The following is a 20,792-nucleotide window of genomic DNA, read 5'->3' as shown; positions in this document are numbered from 1 at the left end:
TGCTGATCAGAAGGTTGGCAGTTCGAATCCCTGCGACAGGGTGAGCTCCCGTTGCTCGGTCCCTGCTCCTGCCAACTTAGCAGTTTGAAAGCACGTCAATGTGCAAGTAGATAAATAGGTACCGCTCCGGCGAGAAGGTAAACGGCATTTCCTTGCGCTGCTCTGGTTCGCCAGAAGCGGCTTAGTCATGCTGGCCACATGACCCGGAAGCTGTATGCTGGCTCCCTCGGCCAGTAAAGCGAGATGAGCGCCACAACCCCAGAGTCGTCCGCGACTGGACCTAATCGTCAGGGGTCCCTTTACCTTTACCTTTACCTTTACCTTTACCTGTTTATTTTAAAGTTATTGTGACTTTATTTGTATTGGATCAAATTGTTATGGTGAATGCTTGATATTTCATTATGTTTTTATATGTGTGGCTGGAGCAACAATGCCAGACGGGCTGGGTATAAATATTATTATTATTATTATTATTATTATTATTATTATTATTATTTCCCTAAAAGAGGCAGGCCAATGATCTGGTGAAAACCTTGATGAAGTGCACCCCCCACTACATCCGCTGCATCAAACCCAACGAGACCAAGAGACCAAGAGACTGGGAGGAGAGCAGGTAAGAAAGGATGGTGGGAGTCCCAGATCTGAGAACTGAGAACTGAGAACATGAGGAGAATCCTGCTGTGTGACATTTTAATGTATTTTTAATCTTTGTTGGAAGCCGCCCAGAGTGGCTGGGGAAACCCAGCCAGATGGGTGGGGTATAAATAATGAATTATTATTATTATTATTATTATTATTATTATTATTATTATTATTGAATGTCTCATCTCAGAAGAGGCATTCTATTCTGCTTGAGAGAGGGAGAATGTGGATTGCAAAACCCTGTCTTAGAAAAACCATTCTCTCTTCAGTGGGAGGATGAGGAACGAGAAAGGCAAGCTGTGTCTTAGAAGAGAATGACAAGAGGGGAGCAGAGATTCCTTTAAGAGAGGCATTCCCTTCTCATATTCATATATATATATATATATATATATATATATATATGCTTTCGTAGATTTTCACGGGTACAGGAATGCAGGTTTTGGTGTCTTCGGGTGTCTTCCCGTGTAAGAGTTGGGGTGTCTAGGCGACGTTTCGACGAGGTCTCACTCGTCATCTTCAGGCTGGTGCTTTCGGCTTCTTGTTACTAGAACAGAGCAGGGTCTCAGTGTTTGAGTTCCTATAAATACTGTTGAGGGGGTGTGGTGTATAGCCTCCAACGTTCTGGGCAGAGAGGAAGTTCCCAGGTTAATGTGCCTTTTCTTCTTTTGTTCATTAATTACTTGAGGGATATCTTGAGTGATTACTTGAGTGATATTCTGAGTACCACTTAGGAGGGTCATTAGGTGTGGATTAGTTGCTAAAGCTTTCGTGTCTTGACCTCTTGAGCTTGTGAAGAGTTTTTCTGAGAAGATGGCTGTACTGCACTTAGTTGTGCTCTGGCTTGGCTTCGTGTATAGGGGCGAGCTGTGGTTTTGTGCCCTGTGCCAGCCAGATCTGTGTAGGGATTGCAGGGGGGTGCAGCATCCGGAGGTGCCACTATGGTTTGGCTACTGGATGGTGTCTGTAATTTATCTGTGGAGAGGGTCTGGGTTTGGGTCTGGTGTGGTTGATTGGAGATGGCGTTCTGTGTGCCTCTGGTTCTGGTGTCGGTTTTTGGTGTGGTGACCCTCTCCACAGATAAATTACAGACACCATCCAGTAGCCAAACCATAGTGGCACCTCCGGATGCTGCACCCCCCTGCAATCCCTACACAGATCTGGCTGGCACAGGGCACAAAACCACAGCTCGCCCCTATACACGAAGCCAAGCCAGAGCACAACTAAGTGCAGTACAGCCATCTTCTCAGAAAAACTCTTCACAAGCTCAAGAGGTCAAGACACGAAAGCTTTAGCAACTAATCCACACCTAATGACCCTCCTAAGTGGTACTCAGAATATCACTCAAGTAATCACTCAAGATATCCCTCAAGTAATTAATGAACAAAAGAAGAAAAGGCACATTAACCTGGGAACTTCCTCTCTGCCCAGAACGTTGGAGGCTATACACCACACCCCCTCAACAGTATTTATAGGAACTCAAACACTGAGATCCTGCTCTGTTCTAGTAACAAGAAGCCGAAAGCACCAGCCTGAAGATGACGAGTGAGACCTCGTCGAAACGTCGCCTAGACACCCCAACTCTTACACGGGAAGACACCCGAAGACACCAAAACCTGCATTCCTGTACCCGTGAAAATCTACGAAAGCAAATATCTCACCTCTACGGGGAGGAAACCTTCCAGCTGACAAGAACCTACGAGAAACTAGAAATCCGAAGAGCCACCATCTTATGTGATCTCTTGTTCCTACGCAACTGCCGAGACAACAACTTAATTCCCACATGCTTCCAACTTAAATTCCACTCTAAAACCCCAGCTACCGAAAGGATCCTGAAACGAACTGAACTATCCCTAATCAGAAACGAACTACATAAGAAAAGATACCTACTAAACCAAACCAACAAAGATCTGCTCACTCTTCACCTCAAACTCTGTAACAAAATCCACCCTGCACTCTGGGACAAATGCAAACAACTAGCCGTTTGGAGAGCTGAAACAGAGTCCTCACATAAGACAGACATACACACCAACAAACTCCACAAACTAGAGAAACGCCAGAAGCCCAGCCACCCTCCACAACAACCCATGAAACAAACAGTACATAACATATCAGACAGGATCCTCACCTCAACTGAAACCAAAGTACTCTCCAAAGGTTTCAACTTTGCAGTCGCCCCGAGACGCATCCCCACGGAAAACATCATATGCGGAGTCGAAGCTAGCCTAACCAAAATCAACCCAGATGAAGCCAATAAAATCAGACTTGAAGTCACCAACATCCTCTGCTCCAGCAAACCACCCAGAAGCAATTTACACAAAGAAGAACAGAAAGCACTCACCAACCTGAGGAAAGACAACAACATAATCATTCTCCCAGCAGACAAAGGTAATGCCACTGTTGTGATGAACACATCGGACTACCAAGCAAAACTATCAAATCTACTCCAAGACCCTACCTACCAACCTATAAAAACAGATCCCACCACCTATCTGGAAAAAACCACCAAATCCAAAATAAAAGCCTCTCCTATCAGTGAAGAAATCCAGCTAAGAATCATCCCCAGAGAAAAATCATCCAGATGCCCCAAACTCTACGGTCTCCCCAAGATACACAAAGAAGGAACACCACTCAGACCAATAGTCAGCTCCATAGGCTCACCTCTACAAAATCTCGCTAAATTTCTCGCTAAGCAACTTCAGCCCTATGCAGAATCTATCGCTTCACACGTTACAAACTCCTTCCAGTTCATAGAAACAATAAAGAAGCAAAACCTACATCCCGATGACCTACTTGTGAGCTTCGATGTTGTATCTCTCTTCACACAAGTGCCCATTAATGAAGCCTTGACAGCCATTCAAAACAAATACAATCCCCCCGAATACATCCTGGACCTGACCAACCACTGCCTAACCAACACGTACTTCATCCACAATGGACAAAGATACAAACAGATAGAAGGAGCACCTATGGGATCACCCCTCTCACCGGTCATCGCAAATCTGTACATGGAACACTTTGAAACCAATGCTTTAGACAAGTCAGAACACAAACCCAAACTTTGGCTCAGATATGTTGACGACACCTTTGTAATTTGGCCACACGGGAAGGAAAAACTAGATAGCTTCCTCACACATCTCAACAGCCTACACCCCAAAATACAATTCACTATGGAAATAGAAGCCAACAACCAACTTCCCTTCCTTGACGTCCTAATCTACAAAAAACCTGATGGCTCCCTAGGACACACTATCTACCGGAAAAAAACACACACCAACCGCTACTTACATGCACAATCACACCACCACCCTGCACAAATAAACTCCGTAGCCAAGACTCTCATCTCCAGAACCAAACGCCTGGCTGACAAAGACCACTTGACAACTGAGTTACAGAATCTCTCAAATGTGTTAATCGCCAACGGATACCAGCAAAACAGGGTTACGAAGCTAATCCAAAAAGAAACACCCCCCAAAAACCAAGACACAGAAGAAAACAATGGCATGGCCCTCCTTCCTTATATCAAGGGCACTACAGATAAAATTAGCAAAATCCTCCATAAACACAATATCAAAACAGCCTTTTGCACCAACCAAAAAATAGCCAATATCCTCAGAAACCCAAAAGATAAAATCCAGTTAGAAAACCAAGGGGTCTATGAAATACCCTGCAAAGTCTGCCCAGCCACGTACATTGGACAAACAAACAGACGAATAAATGCACGTATCGCAGAACACAAGAATGCCGTCAAAAAAGAAGAAAAAACTTCCTCTCTTTACCAACACATGAAAGAAACAGGACACGAAATTAATTTTGCAGATTCCAAATTGCTCTTTAACATGGAACATCACCACAAGAGAATAATCATGGAAGCCATCGAGATAGAGAAACACCCTCACAACATGAACAAGCGTGACGACACGTCCCGCCTGCCAGACATCTGGAAATTAGCCCTCCCCACAAAAACCGACACCAGAACCAGAGGCACACAGAACGCCATCTCCAATCAACCACACCAGACCCAAACCCAGACCCTCTCCACAGATAAATTACAGACACCATCCAGTAGCCAAACCATAGTGGCACCTCCGGATGCTGCACCCCCCTGCAATCCCTACACAGATCTGGCTGGCACAGGGCACAAAACCACAGCTCGCCCCTATACACGAAGCCAAGCCAGAGCACAACTAAGTGCAGTACAGCCATCTTCTCAGAAAAACTCTTCACAAGCTCAAGAGGTCAAGACACGAAAGCTTTAGCAACTAATCCACACCTAATGACCCTCCTAAGTGGTACTCAGAATATCACTCAAGTAATCACTCAAGATATCCCTCAAGTAATTAATGAACAAAAGAAGAAAAGGCACATTAACCTGGGAACTTCCTCTCTGCCCAGAACGTTGGAGGCTATACACCACACCCCCTCAACAGTATTTATAGGAACTCAAACACTGAGATCCTGCTCTGTTCTAGTAACAAGAAGCCGAAAGCACCAGCCTGAAGATGACGAGTGAGACCTCGTCGAAACGTCGCCTAGACACCCCAACTCTTACACGGGAAGACACCCGAAGACACCAAAACCTGCATTCCTGTACCCGTGAAAATCTACGAAAGCAAATATATATATATATATATATATATATATATATATATATATATATATATATAACATATAATTTCCAACATTCATATAACATAATTTCTTATCTTATACATCATTTTTTACTTCCGTCAACACCTCTGATGATTTTCCGTTTTTATCACTTATTCTGCATTTCTTAATTTCTCTATTACACTTAATTATCATTAACCAATAATTCTCCTCATAATCTTTCTTGCAATATTTTAAATAGTCCACCTTACAAAACTTCTTGAAGTCCTACTAGCGTAATCTGTTCATTACAATTACTTTTCAGATAGTTCGTATATTTACCCCAGTCTTCTAAGAATCTCTGATCCCGCAGGTTTCGAATCCTTCCTGTTAATTTATCCAGTTCTGCGTAGTCCATTAATTTCATCCTCCATTCTTCTTTCGTCAGTAGTTCTTCTTGTTTCCATTTTTGTGCCAATAATATTCTTGCTGCCGTCATCGCATATAAAAACAACTTACAATCCTGTCTATTTATATCATCTCCTACAATGTCAGAGAGGCAAAGAAAGAATTTCACAAATGCATATATCTTAAGAGACGTTATCTTCTGGGTCAGACAAAAAGGCACATAGGGTGGCAAATAGCACCTTAGAAGAGGCATTCTGTCCTACAGGAGGGAGATTGGAATGCCTCTTCTAAGACATTTACAGCACTCTCTTGAAAACAAAGAACCAAGGCAGCTCTTCCTCTCTTTCAGGGTGAAACACCAGGTGGAGTATCTGGGGCTGAAGGAGAACATCCGAGTCCGCAGAGCGGGCTTCGCCTATCGCAGGCTCTTCCACAAATTCCTGCAGAGGTAGGCAGAGACCAGAGTGGCGGGGGAAACTCAGCCAGATGGGTGGGGTATAAATAATCAATTATTATTATTATTATTATTATTTTATTATTACTTCCTGGGGGTCGGAAGTGGGGAGGGGCTGCCAGGCTGGGCTTCCATGCTTTTTCACCTTTATAACAGAAGGTGGGTTCTGCAGACCCCCACTACACCCCTAGCAGATGTCACAGAGATTTCTCCAAGTACAGTGGTGCCTCGCAAGACGAAATTAATTCGTCTTGCGGTTTTTTTCGTCTTGCGAAGCACGGTGTCGGAAAAGTTTTGGAAAAGCTTCAAAAATCACCAAAGTCTTCAAAAACCTCAAAAAGGGCTACCACACCGTGTTCTATGAGTTGCTCCTCAAAGTCAAGTCGCAACTGTATTAACGGTTTTAAGAAAAAGGAAACAAACTTGCAAGACGTTTCCGTCTTGCGAAGCAAGCCCATAGGGAAAATCGTCTTGCGAAGCAACTCAAAAAACCAAAAACCCTTTCGTTTTGCGAGTTTTCCGTCTTGCGAGGCATTCGTCTTGCGAGGTACCACTGTAGTTCTTTATAAGTAAGCTGGAACTGAACTGAACTGAACTGAATAGCTCAGCCAACCAGCTTTTATAGGCAGCCGGCTGTCAACATTGGAACACTATATACAGTCATACCTCTTGTTATGTGCGGTTCAGGTTACGTTCTTTCAGGATACGTCCCATGGCGACCCGGAAGTAACGGAACGGGTTACTTTCGGGTTTTGCCGCTCACGCATGCACAGACGCTCAAAATGACGTCATGCCCATGCGCAGAAGCGTCGAATTGCGACCTGCGCAGATGCGGGTTGCGTTCTGCTCATATTGCAAACGAGGCTCCAGAACGGATCCCGTTCGCAACCAGAGGTACCACTGTACACAATACCCCTGGTGGCCAGGGGGAGAACTTCAATACATAACAGCCCCCATCTCATGTTACAATCCCCCTCTTTGCCTTTGGCTCTACTCTCCCAGGCTGGAAAAGAGCCCCCACTCCGCCCCCGCCCCCTCCTGCTTGCATGCAAGTAGGAATGGGATTGGGGCTGCTCCAATGGAAAGGGAGGCATCGCGCTGGCCTAGCCTCACCACCACCGCTGCTCTCAACCCTCCTTCTCCGCCTTCCATGCCTGACCCACTGCACACCGCTTCCCCACCACCAAAGAACCAACACCTCAGGGGCTGCCCAGGCTCATGGAGAAAGGAGATAGACGCCTCAGAGGAAGGGGAAACGTGGCGGTTGAGGTCAAGGCGGCAGCCGCCCCTCTGCCACCGCCATCGCTGCATCATCAATGTCCCGAACGTGTAGTATTTATTTATTTATTTAGTCCCTGGATTCATTGAATAAAATCTGGTAACTTTACGTTAAAAGCCAGGTCCCTCCCAGCCCTCCCCACCAATGACGCCCCCGTATTTTCCCATTCCTGCTGGGATTCCCCAATATCTCCAGGTGCCTTTGCGGTGTCCTGAGCAAAGTGTGTTTGCCCCCTCCGGCAGGTACGCCATCCTGACCCCAGAGACATGGCCCAGGTGGCAGGGAGATGAGCGCCAGGGGGTCCAGCACTTGCTGCGGTCCGTCAACATGGACGCGGATCAGTACCAGATGGGCCGCTCCAAGGTTTTCGTCAAGAACCCCGAGTCGGTAAGCAGAACGCTCTGATGTCGGAAGATCTGGGACTTGGGTTCGGGTTTGGCTGTTGTGTAAGCCAGGTTGCACGAACCAGAGAGCCTTGCTTTTTTTGCTACTCCCCTGTTTCGCCTGAACCCACTAGGCTACACTCCCCCTGTGCCCACTCTGCTCCATTCTGTGGCTATCCTGGCTGGGGGCTGGAGTCTGGAGGAAGAGGAGGAAGAGGCAGCCCAGGCAAGTGAAGCTGGTTCCCAACCCTCTAATAATAATAATAATTTTATTTATATGCCACCCATCTGACTGGGTTTCCCCAGCTACTCTAGGCAGCTTCCAATAAATTAAAACACAGTAAGATATCCAACTTTAAAAACTTCCCACACAGGGCTGCCTTCAGATGTCTTCTAAAAGTCAGATAGTTGTTTATTTCCTTGACATGTGGTGGGAGGGTGTTCCACAGGGCGGGTGCCACCACCGAGAAGGCCCTCTGCTTGGTTCCCTGTAACTTCACTTCTTGCAGTGAGGGAACCACCAGAAGGCCCTCGGAACTGGACCTCGGTGTCCGGGGTGAACAATGGGGGTGGAGACGCTCCTTCAGGTATAGAGGGCCAAGGCTGTTTAGGACTTTAGCACCAACACTCTGAATTGTGCCCAGAAATGTACTGGGAGGCAGTGCAGATCTTTCAGGACTGGTGTTATATGGTCCCATCAGCCGCTCCCAGTCCCCAGTCTGGCAGCCGCATTCTGGATTAGTTTCAGTTTCTGAATCACCTTCCAAGGTAGCCCCTCACAAAGCGCATTGCAGTAGTCCAAGCGGGAGATAACCAGAGCATGGACCACTCTGGTGAGACAGTCTGTGGGCAGGGAGGGTCTCAGCCTGCGTATCAGATGGAGCTAAATCCCCTCCTCTCTGGGGCTATTTTTGAGCAATCAGAGACTCTGCCTGTGTGAAGCCAACCTCTCCTCTGCCCTTTTCATGCCTCTCCTGGTTCTGGGAGACCAGCAGGGAGGGGAGCTTCTCGCAGCAGGAGACTCTTCACCCTCTCTGCCTCCTGGCCTCCCTCCTCTCCTGCTCCAGCTTCTGCCTCCGATTCTGTACTGCTCTCTGCCACAGACTCTCCCTGCTCACTAAGCCCTGTTACTTCTTCCACTTTTGACACCTCCCCATCCAAGTCTTCTCCCTCATTGTCATCCCACCCACCCCTCTCCCCGGGCTCTGAGCCTCCGTCCCTTGGGGGTCCCCCGGCTGGTTCCTCCCACCTCTTATCTGCATCCAACTCATCCCTGAGAGCATCCTAGCATATTTTGCTGGAGCCGGGAGCCGTGCCGATTCCCAGGACTCACAACACCAACAGAAATAAATCTGGGCATCAGCCACCCCTAAGTGGAAGACATCTTCTTGTACCCTTTAAAGAGGATTCGGGTGGAGCAGGGGGGAAGTTCAAAGGGAAGGGGGATTGGGTTCCTCCCCACCCCCCATTAGTTTTGGATAGATCACCTTCCGATACAATCATTTAGTTCTCTTTCTCTCTCCCTCCCACCTTCATCGCCACTCAGCTCTTTCTGCTAGAGGAGATGCGGGAACGGAAGTTTGACGGATACGCCCGGGTAATCCAGAAAGCTTGGCGCCGCCACATCGCCATCCGGAAATACGAGCAGATGCGGGAAGAAGGTAAGGGGTATGCACAGACACCCCAATGTTTCAGGGAGGATGGAGAGAGAAGCAGGGTGATGATGATGATGATCAGAGAGAGGGGGGAGGTCATTTATCTCCCTTTCCCACCACCCTGAAGAAGGCCTTTAAAGCAGTTTATAGCCATTTTAACAAGGTCTCTGCCCCAAGGACATTGCAATCTAATTACATTTCATCCAAGTGGGAGTGGTGGGAGGGAGGAAGTAATAATAATAATAATAATAATAATAATAATAATAATAATAATAATAATAATAACAATAATAATAATTTATACCCTGCCCATCTGGGCAGCTCCCAATCGAATATTAAAAACACAATACAGCATTAAACATTAAAAACTTCCCTAAACAGGCCTTCAGATGTTTTTTAAAAGTAGGTTTGTTGCTTATTTCCTTGACATCTGCTGGGAGGGCATTCCACAGGGCGGGTGCCACCACCGAGAAGGCCCTCTGCCTGGCTCCCTGTAACCTCACTTCTCGCAGGGAGGGAACCACCAGGAGGCCCTCCGTGCTGGACCTCAGTGTCCGGCAGAACAATGGGGGTGGAGACACTCCTTCAGGTATACAGGGCTGAGGCCATTAATCATCATCATCTGGTCAGAAAGACAAGCACATTATGTAAGATTAAGGACTAGCCCCTTGCAGTTTTAACTTTGCCTGTGTGTTTGTAGAACTGGTCAGAAAGATGAGCAGAGTGTGCAGTCTTAAGGACTAGCACCTTGGCTTTTCAATTTTGCCTGTGTGCTTTTAAAGCTGGTCAGACGCACAAGCACAGTATGCAGCCTTAAGGACTAACGCCTTGCATTTCAAATTTTGTCCATGTGGTTTTAAAACTGGTCAGAAACACGCACAAGGGTATGCAGTCTTAAGGACTAGCTCCTTGCGTTTTTAATTTTGACCAAGGCCAGGTCTGCCTGGCCGCTTTTCAAACCGGCCTCTTCTTTTTCTCCCAACCCCAAAGCATCTCACATCCTGTACAACTTCAAAGAGAGGCGGCGCAACAGCATCAACCGGAACTTCGTGGGGGACTATTTGGGCATGGAAGACAAGCCTGAGCTGCGCCAGTTCTTGGCCAGGAGAGAGCGGGTCGATTTTGCCGACTCCGTCACCAAATATGACAGGCGCTTTAAGGTAAGGTGGAGGTTTCCCCTTCCAAATCCTTTATCCAGAGTCCTACCCTTCCATTAGCACTGAAATGTTCACAAACATCGCCTCTGTTTTACCTTGCCAATGTTCTGTGCAAGGCAGATCGGAGCAGCGTTTAATCCCCATTTCACAGATGAGGAAGACCGAGGGAGAATGGGATGCCTAAGAGCCACTCAGTCAGCTTCACGTGAGATTTGAACTCAGGACTTCCTTGTTCGTAGCTGAAATTTTTGCCCAGTACATATTGGTTTTTGAGTTTAGGGGGAAGGTGAGTAAGGGTGGATGGGACACGCTCCCTTCGAGAGGTCGTGGCAACCAACTTCTCCTCATCATCATCAGCCCATCAAGAGGGACTTCATCCTGACTCCCAAATACCTCTACATGATCGGCCGGGAGAAGGTGAAAAAGGGTCCTGAGAAAGGTCAGATCCGAGAGGTCCTGAAAAAGAAAGTGGAGGTCCAGGCTGTCAACAGAGTGTCCCTCAGGTGAGATGCCACATTCTTCGTTTGGGCCACTTTCCCTCTTTGCTGTTGTTGAGTCGTTTAGTCGTGTCCGCCTCTTCGTGACCCCCTGGACCAGAGCACGCCAGGCACTCCTGTCTTCCACTGCCTCCCGCAGTTTCATCAAACTCATATTAGCAGCTTCGAGAACACTGTCCATCCATCTTGTCCTCTGTCGTCCCCTTCTTCTTGTGCCCTCCATCTTTCCCAGCATCAGGGTCTTTTCCAGGGAGACTTCTCTTCTCATGAGGTGGCCAAAGTCTTGGAGCCTCAGCTTCAGGATCTGTCCTTCCAGTGAGCACTCAGGGCTGATTTCCTTCAGAATGGAGAGGTTTGATCTTCTTGCAGTCCATGGGACTCTCAAGAGTCTCCTCCAGCACCATAATTCAAAAGCATCCATTCTTCGGCGATCAGCCTTCTTTATGGTCCAGCTCTCACTTCCATACATCACTACTGGGAAAACCAGAGCTTTAACTATACGGACCTTTGTTGGCAAGGTGATGTCTCTGCTTTTTAAGATGCTGTTCAGGTTTGTCAATGCTTTTCTCCCAAGAAGCAGGCATCTTTTAATTTCGTGACTGTTGTCACCATCTGCAGTGATCATGGAGCCCAAGAAAGTAAAATCTCTCACTGCCTCCAATTCTTCCCCTTCTATTTGCCAGGAGGTGATGGGACCAGTGGCTAGGATCTTCGTTTTTTTGATGTTGAGCTTCACACCATATTTTGCGCTCTCCTCTTTCACCCTCATTAAAAGGTTCTTTCATTCCTCCTTACTTTCTGCCATCAAGGTTGTGTCATCTGCATATCTGAGGTTGTTGATATTTCTTCCAGCAATCTTAATTCCGGCTTGGGATTCATCCAACCCAGCCTTTCGCATGATGAGTTACTTTCCCTCTAAGCCACCTCTAAGCTTCTTCCCTGAAAACTGAAGCAAGATTCTAGTCCTCATTGTTTTGAACAAAGGGTTGGTTTAAACAGGAAGCTGAGTTGTAGAACTTGGAGGGACCCCAAGAGTCATCTAGCACAACCCCCGGGAAAGCAGTAATCTTTTGCCCAATGTGGGGCTCGAACCCACAACCCTCCGATTCAGAGAATTGAAATGGAATGGTCCTCTGCTCCGCGCTTGGCCATCTTGGGGTCAGAGGGACTCCCTGCCACTCTCCCTCTCGACTCACCCGCTTCCTCCCTCTCCCAAGAGGACTAATGCCTTCTTTTCTCTGGCTGTTTCCTGTTTCGTTTTGTTTTTCCGGTGACCACAGCACGAGGCAAGACGATTTCTTTGTCCTCCACGAAGCCGAGGCCGACACATTCCTGGAATCCATCTTCAAGACGGAGCTCATCAGCCTGCTCTGCAAGCGCTACGAAGAGGCGACCCGCAGCAAACTCCTCCTAAACTTCAACGACACGTAAGCAGGACGGCCAGCGACACACACAAGCAAACAAACAAACCGCCCCCTTCCCAAAGTGTCGCTGGGAAATGGACCCAGTTCCCCTCCTCAGCCCTGCCGTTCCAACTCAGAACCCCTCTAAAACAGCAGTAGCACTTTCTGCAATATGTATTAGGTGAAAAGTATGATATTATGCGGGATGCGGGCGGCGCTGTGGGTTAAACCACAGAGCCTAGGGCTTGCCGATCAGAAGGTCGGCGGTTCGAATCCCTGCGACGGGGTGAGCTCCGGTTGCTCGGTCCCTGCTCCTGCCAACCTAGCAGTTCGAAAGCACATCAAGGTGCAAGTAGATAAATAGGTACCACTCCAGCGGGAAGATACACAGCGTTTCCGTGCGCTGCTCTGGTTCACCAGAAGCGGCTTAGTCATGCTGGCCACATGACCCGGAAGCTGAACGCCGGCTCCCTCGGCCAATAAAGTGAGATGAGCGCTGCAACCCCAGAGTCGGCCACGACTGGACCTAATGGTCAGGGGTCCCTTTACCTTTAAGGGAAAGTGGGACATTCCAGGATCAAGTCAGAAACTGGAATGGCTTCTGTAAATCCGGGACCATCCCGGGAAAACAAGGTCACTGGGAGGGTCTGCAATTGCGGCCTTCTTTTAGTGGGATGGGGTCAGCATGTCCTGAGTTATCTGTTTAGCTGTTTTTAATATTTTTATTGGATGTCCTTAAATGGTTCAAACTGCAAGTCACTTTGGATGTGAGAGAAACAATGAACAAATAAGGTTTTTGTGGATCTAATCGTTTCTCCTTCTCTCCGCCCCTCAGACTACAGTTCCGTGTGAAGAAAGAAGGGTGGGGAGGAGGGGGCACCCGGACAGTGTCGTTCGTGAGTGGACAGGGCGACGTGGCAGCCCTCAAAGCAAGCGGCAAGACACTGACCATATCCATTGGGAGCGGCCTCCCCAAGAACTCCAGTAAGCAGGGGCTGAGTGGGGGATTTCCTTATACAGAGCTGCCTTCAGATGTCTTCTAAAAGTCAGATAGCTGTTTATCTCCTTGGCATCTGTGTTTCACAGGGAGGGTGCCACCACCGAAAAGGCCCTCTGCCTGGTTCCCTGTAGCCTCACTTCTCGCAGGGAGGGAACTGCCAGAAGGCCCTTGGAGATGGACGATGGGATTGGAGACGCTCCTTCAGGGCCAATTCCATTTAGGGCTTCAAAGTCCAGCACCAACACTTTGACTGATGCTCAGAAACGTACTGGAAGCAGGTCTTATATGTTCTCAGCGGTCACTCCCAGTCACCAGCATTCTGGGTTGGTTGTCGTTCCCTGTAACTTCAGTTCTTGCAGTGAGGGAACCACCAGAAGGCCCTCGGAACTGGACCTTGGTGTCCGGGCTGAACGATGAGGGTGGAGACACTCCTTATAGAGGGCCAAGGCTGTTTAGGACTTTAGAAGTCAGCACCAACACTCTGAATTGTGCCCAGAAATGTACTGGGAGGCAGTGTAGATCTTTCAGGACTGGTATTATATGGTCCCATCAGCTTCTCCCAGTCCCCAGTCTGGCAGCCCCATTCTGGATTAGTTTCACTTTCTGAATCACCTACAAAGGTAGCCCCATGGAGAACGCATTGTAGTAGCCCCAGCAGGAGATAACCAGATCATGGACCACTCTGGTGAGACAGGGAACAGGTAGCGAGGGTCTCATCCAGCACACCAAATGGAGCTGGTAGACAGCTGCCCTGGAGGCAGAATTGACCTGCGCCTCCATGGACAGCTGTGAGTCCAGAATGACTCCCAGGCTGCCCACCTGGTCCTTTAGGGACACAATTACCCCATTCAGGACCAGGGAGTCCCCCACACCTGCCCGTCCCTTGTCCCCCAAAAACAGCACTTCTGTATTGTCGGGATTCAACCTCAATCCATTGGCCACTATCCATCCTCCAGCCGCTCACACAAGACCTTCACTACCTTCACTGGTTCCGATTTAAACGAGAGGTAGAGCTGGGTATAATCCGCATGAAATGTGCACCCTTTTGCAGAATTTTATCCCAATTCCAGGCCAAGGTGAATGTGAAATCTCTTCCTCTCTTCCTCCAGAGCCAACACGGAAAGGGGTCCTTCAAAGCAGAGGTCGCCACAAGCAGGCAACGCCATCGCGAGCTGCCCCATCAGCCCCCAGAGGTAAGCCTGGCCAAGGATGCTTCTTGCAGGAAGGGAGAAAAATGCACATTCAACATGGGAATCCAGCTCCCAGCAGCCAGCATGCTCAATGGTCCAGGGGGTTCTGCAAAGTGGAGTCCTGGAGCATCCAGAAAACCACAAAATTGCCCATTTCTGATCTAAGGGTAGATGATAAAGTACCATTTTGCTAACCCATTTTGCGGGGTTACCTTGTCTCACATAGACTAGCTGGGAATTTCAACCTGCATTCTTCCTCCATGAGGTCTAGAAACCTGCCCTCTTAATTTTTATTGGCCTGGATGAAAACTCAGATTCGCTCATCTTGTTTTCTCTAAGCTGTTTTTAATACTGAAGTTTAAATCGCTGTGATGCACCCTGGGGCCTGTTAGTGAAGGGTGGGTAAAAAAAAAATGGGTTGCTTTTTATTATGTAATTTGTACTTTTATATTGTGATTTTATGTTGCAACTGCCCTGAGACCTGCAGGTACACAAATTTTAATAACAATAATAACAGGGGCATTACTAATAATTGGGGCATTCATCACAATCTAATTCGCCTGTGGTGAGCTGTCAGTTTGCTCCAGGCGACCAGGCAACAAATGGCTCAGGTTGTACGTAGCTGAGCAAAACCAGCACGAATCTCTGCAGAGTTTGTTTGCTAAGGCTTCTGTAACGCCTCCGGTTTAGGGGCGCCCCCTCAAGGTACATGCAGGAACGGAGCACCACAATTTGCACGCAGCACCAGGTCCCAGGAACAGACCTACAGCACCCCCAAGAGGCCTGGACAAGTGCCCCCGGCCAGCGCTCTCCCCAGACAGGGCATGACGCGGCGGGCAAAGGCGAGGACGCCCTCGGACCACAACATGGAGTTCCTCAACGTTCCAGACCAGGGAATGGCAGGGTATGAGTTGATTTTGAAACCTATCACCTGCCCCAGGGTGCCCTATGCGAGGAAAGCTGTTTCCCTCCCCCTTTGCTGGCAATATTATTATTAAAAGGTAAAGGAACCCCTGACCATTAGGTCCAGTCGTGTCCAACTCTGGGGTTGCGGTGCTCATCTCGCTTTATTGGCCGAGGGAGCCGCGGTACAGCTTCCGGGTCATATGGCCAGCAGGACTAAGCCACTTCTGGCGAACCAGAGCAGCGCACGGAAACGCCGTTTACCTTCCCGCCAGAGCGGTACCTATTTATCTACTTGCACTTTGACGTGCTTTCAAACTGCTAGGTGGGCAGGAGCAGGGACCGAGCAAAGGGAGCTCACCCCGTTACGGGGATTTGAACCGCCAACCTTCTGATCGGCAAGTCCTAGGCTCTGTGGTTTAACCCACAGCGCCACCTGCGTACCTATTATTATTATTTGCAAACCGCTTGGAGGTTTTACTTACGACCAAGAAGCAAAAGGTAGATTTTGATAACAAAACCATAAAGACTAAGAATCATGGGGTCTGTGTGAAAATTAAACTGAACTTATTGGGAACCATAGGAATCAACTCCTAGGGTCTGAGGCCCCTTGGCCCCTCCCCATTTTTGTTTTTATTTTGCCGAATAATTTTTATTAGTTTTAACAAACTAGTACCAAATCACATCAAATTTAATGCAGTTTTTCCATTGACTTTCCACTCTTCGTTGTCCATGTGTTTCATCTTTCCTCTAATTACTGCTTTATATCAGCCATTGATTTCCAATTCACATTCCGTTCCTTATATTTAATCTTTAATTCCAGATTTTAAAATTTATTTCCCCCTCCCTTTCTCCTTTCCCCTCAGCCGTCTATTTATCAATCCCTGCTTGTATAATTACTTATTTCCTTAAAAAGAAAAACAGAAAGAAAACAAATGAGGTTACTCTGCTGCTTGCCTCTCCACCTTAAATCATTACTTGTATATACCCAGATGGGCGGGGTATAAACAATAAAATTATTATTATTATTTCTATATTATGTTTTTCTTTTCATCTTGCTTGTGTGATTATCTGGGTCTGTCTGTTCGTCTATTGTTCGTCCTTTTATTTTTTTCCCCCAATTTTTTTTATTGATTTTCCACATTGATCACAAAAGGACATAACAAAACACACAACGACAAAAAACACACTACAATACAATAAAATTAAACACAGAGAAAAATTATTTCTTCAAATACCTAATTCTCTTAACATTGATATCTGACTTCCTCGATTCCCCTCTAACTGAATTTCATTATATCACCTTTATAACAGTTCCCCAAGTTCATATTTCTAATAATATTAACTCCTTTCATTTACTAACCTCTTCTCCTTTATTAATATTCTAATCCTTAATATTTACTACCCCGTATCCTTATTCTACCCCTAAGCCTATTTGCTACTTCCAAGGATTTTCTATTTATCTTATATTACAATATTTAGCTAAATATTCTTTAAATTTCTTGTTGTTCCTCCTTTTGTATCCGCTCCTGCCCTGCCAAATATTTGAGGGTCCCAAAAATGTTGATGGGCATTGCTATCCAAATTGTTTGCAGTGTGCCGCATCATGTGATTAATTATGTAGGACAGGGCTTACCTGCCCCCCCCCCAATATTTTATTCAATTGGGCACCCGTCGGAGAAGCAGGATTCGGTGCCCAATGCCTTATTCTGTTCCCCTGTGTCATTCTGCAGACGGGATGAGCACTGCAGGTGGAAACATCTCTGGTGCCCTGCAGAATTCGAACCCAGAGCTGCAAGCACCCCCTGCCGATTCACTTCTGCCTCTTTTTAACAGGACGCAGAGGAAGCGGAGCATCAGCCAGAAACCTCCTCCGGCCGTGGGGAGGCCCAAGCCGCAGCCCAAGGCTTCTGGGCCACGATGCCGCGCTCTGTACCAGTACGTCGGGCAGGATGTGGATGAGATCAGCTTCAACGCGGGCGACGTGATAGATATATTGATGGAAGGTAGGTCTGCAATGCGGTCTGTGACTCACGCAAGCAAGGGGTGAGGAAGCTGTGGTTTTGCAAGGCAGAAATCCACATTTCTCTGGGGGGGAGGTACAGGTGGGTCAGAGGTCAGCCATAGGGCAGGCGGGCAGTGGCAAAAGTGTGCAGGGCTGCCCCCTTCTTCTGAAGCTGTCTCCCCACCAGACACCCTTTCCGCTCTCTCTGCCACTTTCGTACCCTCCAACGTTTCTCTGATGAAAGTAGGGACATCCTATTCCAGCGTTGTTGTTGTTGTTGTTGTTGTTGTTGTTGTTGTTGTTGTTGTTGTTGTTGTTGTTGTTGTTATTATTATTATTCCCTGTCCATCTTACTGGGTTGCCCCAGCCACTCTGGGCAGCTTCCAGCACATATAAAAACATAATAAAACATTAAGGCAACATTAAGGTAAAGGGGCCCTTGACCATTAGGGCCAGTCATGCCGACTCTGGGGTTGCGGCGCTCATCTCGCTTTATTGGCCAAGGGAGCCAGCGTACAGCATAACTGAGCCGCTTCTGGCAAACCAGAGCAGCGCACGGAAACGCGTTTACCTTCCCACCAGAGCGGTACCTATTTATCTACTTGCACTTGACGTGCTTTCGAACTGCTAGGTGGGCAGGAGCAGGGACCGAGCAACGGGAGCTCACCCCGTCATGAGGATTTGAACCACCGACCTTCTGATCGGCAAGTCCTAGGCTCTGTGGTTTAACCCACAGCGCCACCCGCGTCCCTGAATAAAACATTAAACATTAACAAACTTCCGTATCCAGGGCTGCCTTCAGATGTCTTCTAAAGGTTGTATATTTCTCCGATGGAAATAGGGACGACCTAAGGAAAAGCTGGGGACATGGGTGGCGCTGCGGGTTAAACCACAGAGCCTAGGACTTGCTGATCGCAAGGTCGGCGGCTCGAATCCCCGCGGCAAGGTGAGCTCCCGTCGTTCGGTCCCAGCTCCTGCCCACCTAGCAGTTCGAAAGCACTCCTAAGTGCAAGTAGATAAATAGGTACCGCTTTATAGTGGGAAGGTAAACGGCGTTCCGTGTGCTGCGCTGGCTCGCCAGATGCAGCTTCGTCACGCTGGCCACGTGACCCGGACAGTGTCTCCGGACAGCGCCGGCTCCCGGCCTCTTGAGCGAGATGAGCGTGCAACCCTAGAGTCGGTCACGACTGGCCCTGACGGGCAGGGGTACCTTTTTAAGGAAAAGCTGAACATTCTGGGATCAAATCAGAAACCAGGACAGCCTCTGAAAATCCAGGACTGTCCCTGGAACGTAGGGACACTTTGAGAATGATCCTGTTTTCACCAGAGAATGTTGGAGCGTATGCACGTAGCTAGGGCAGGGGAGGAGAGCAAAAAAAAGGCTAGATTTCAAGAGATGGTTTTAAACAGCAGCTGTTTCAACAAAGCAGGGATGGAGGGCGGCACGTGGGGTTAACAAGCAACACAAACACCTTGTCATATATTATTATATTGTTTTTGCAGACCCCTCCGGATGGTGGAAAGGACGGCTTCATGGGAGAGAAGGCCTCTTCCCCGGGAATTATGTTCAGAAGATCTGAGCAGTGCTCCATCCTGTGGCCTAGCGCCCAAGCAGGGCAGTAAACAGGCCAGATCATACAAAAGAAGCTCTTGAAAGAGAGAGAGCTTGCGCCATGCGCAAGGAAACCCTGCCACATGCGTTGCAAAGCACATGGAAGTCAGTAACACTGCCTCCTTGACTGCATGTGGGTTTTTTTCAGCAAAGGCAACCTTTGCACCCCAGCCCTCATTGCGTTGATATTTTTTGCTGTTCTGGTGCTATCTAAAGGGGTACGGCAACTAGGGTATTTTTAAAAGGGATATGAGTTATGGAGGCATGCTGGCGGAGGCATTGCACAACGACCGCCTTGATGTGTTCTCTGCACAATGTTGCAATGCTTTTTTGGGCGGGGGGGGGGGGGAGAGGCAGGGAGGCCCAGGAAGGAATTAAAAACGCCGTTCCGAAATGCACATTGTCTTCTTCGTAATGTCAATTTAGGGTGCAAGCACACTCATTCGAAGCACACATGGGCATAGCCAAGGGAGCAGCTGCCCCCCCATCAAGTAAATAAAAATACTTATCTAAAAGTAGAAATAATGAGAATATTGGGAACTGAAATCCTCGCTGAGTTCAAAAGCAAGTAATTTAAAAGGAAGTAATTTAGAACAACAGTTGTTGAGACATTTCATTCTGAACCTGCTACCAGCCTTTCTCAACCTGTGGGCCCCCAGATGTTGTTGAACTACAACTCCCATCACCCCTAGCTAGCAAGGCCAGAGCTCAGGGATCATGGGAGTTGTAGTCCAACAACATCTGGGGACCCACAGATTGAGAACTCCTGCGAGCCAGGCAGAGGATGGGGATAGGTGTGGGGCTTCAGCCCCCTAACCTAAAACTGGCTATGCTCATGGGAGGGGAAGCCTTGGCCCATTTTGATTTGCTAAAAATCAAGGGTGTGCCTGTTTGCAGAGTTTAGCTTCCCCAGTTGTGTAAAGCGGATTGGGCTCATGACCACGGATCGTTCCAAGGTGGGGGAGAACACGTAGGGAAATAGGAAGATCCTTTTTTTTAGCCAGGCCACCAGGCTGCTTTATCCACAACAGCGGTTGCCAAACCTTTGGGGACCAGCACCCCCTACAAAAAACCTGGTTCAGAATAGCGGTTTGCAAAGCCCGTCCAGGAAGATCACAAGGCAATCAAGATTCAAAACAGTAAACATCCATTGCAATTTATTTAAAATCTAATTGGAACTATTTAGTTGAATTAATTCAACAAATGGGACTTAGAATCGTGGAATCGTTTGACAAGTGTCATTCTAACCTAGAGGTTCAGGTTTGCATTGGCCTTTATTTTTATGATTATGATTCATTGGGGTTGGAGCCAGCACCTTGCTCGCATCAGACTGAGAGCTTTAGCATAGAATCGTAGAGCTGGAAAGGACCACCAAAGGTCATCTAGCCCAACCCCCTGCAATGCAGGAATCTCAACTAAAGCATCCATGACAGATGGCCATCCAAACTCTGCTGAAAAACATCTACATCCCTTTAATTTTCGGCTTAGGCAAGATGTGTCCAAAACATTTCCCTCTTTCCCCTTCTGGCTGATGGGGCACCTCAGGCGTTGGGGACAACTGAGGTCCTGCAGACCTTCCTCTCTGGCCCTGGACACTCTCCCCAGCCCTGCCCTGTC

General features: G+C 47.8%; 1 protein-coding gene across 1 annotated transcript in view; it reads left to right on the top strand.

Moving 5' to 3' along the window:
• Positions 1-19,300, top strand: part of MYO1F (myosin IF) — a 57,860-nt gene extending 38,560 nt beyond the window's left edge. Inside the window, exons 17-28 of the mRNA XM_081177634.1 lie at positions 507-613; positions 5,987-6,085; positions 7,613-7,757; positions 9,300-9,414; positions 10,399-10,568; positions 10,923-11,068; positions 12,343-12,489; positions 13,301-13,449; positions 14,575-14,658; positions 15,346-15,559; positions 17,395-17,564; positions 19,067-19,300. Of these exons, the coding sequence (XP_081033760.1) occupies positions 507-613; positions 5,987-6,085; positions 7,613-7,757; positions 9,300-9,414; positions 10,399-10,568; positions 10,923-11,068; positions 12,343-12,489; positions 13,301-13,449; positions 14,575-14,658; positions 15,346-15,559; positions 17,395-17,564; positions 19,067-19,143 (1,623 nt within the window). The 3' untranslated portion in view covers positions 19,144-19,300. The remainder of the gene's footprint in view (positions 1-506; positions 614-5,986; positions 6,086-7,612; positions 7,758-9,299; positions 9,415-10,398; positions 10,569-10,922; positions 11,069-12,342; positions 12,490-13,300; positions 13,450-14,574; positions 14,659-15,345; positions 15,560-17,394; positions 17,565-19,066) is intronic.
• Positions 19,301-20,792: the final 1,492 nt, after the last annotated feature.

The sequence above is a fragment of the Podarcis bocagei genome (genome assembly GCF_964188305.1).
Source record: "Podarcis bocagei genome assembly, chromosome: 18".
NCBI classification, from domain to species: domain Eukaryota; kingdom Metazoa; phylum Chordata; class Lepidosauria; order Squamata; family Lacertidae; genus Podarcis; species Podarcis bocagei.
Note: the sequence above shows the minus strand (reverse complement) of the source record. Positions and strands in the feature narration are given on the sequence as shown.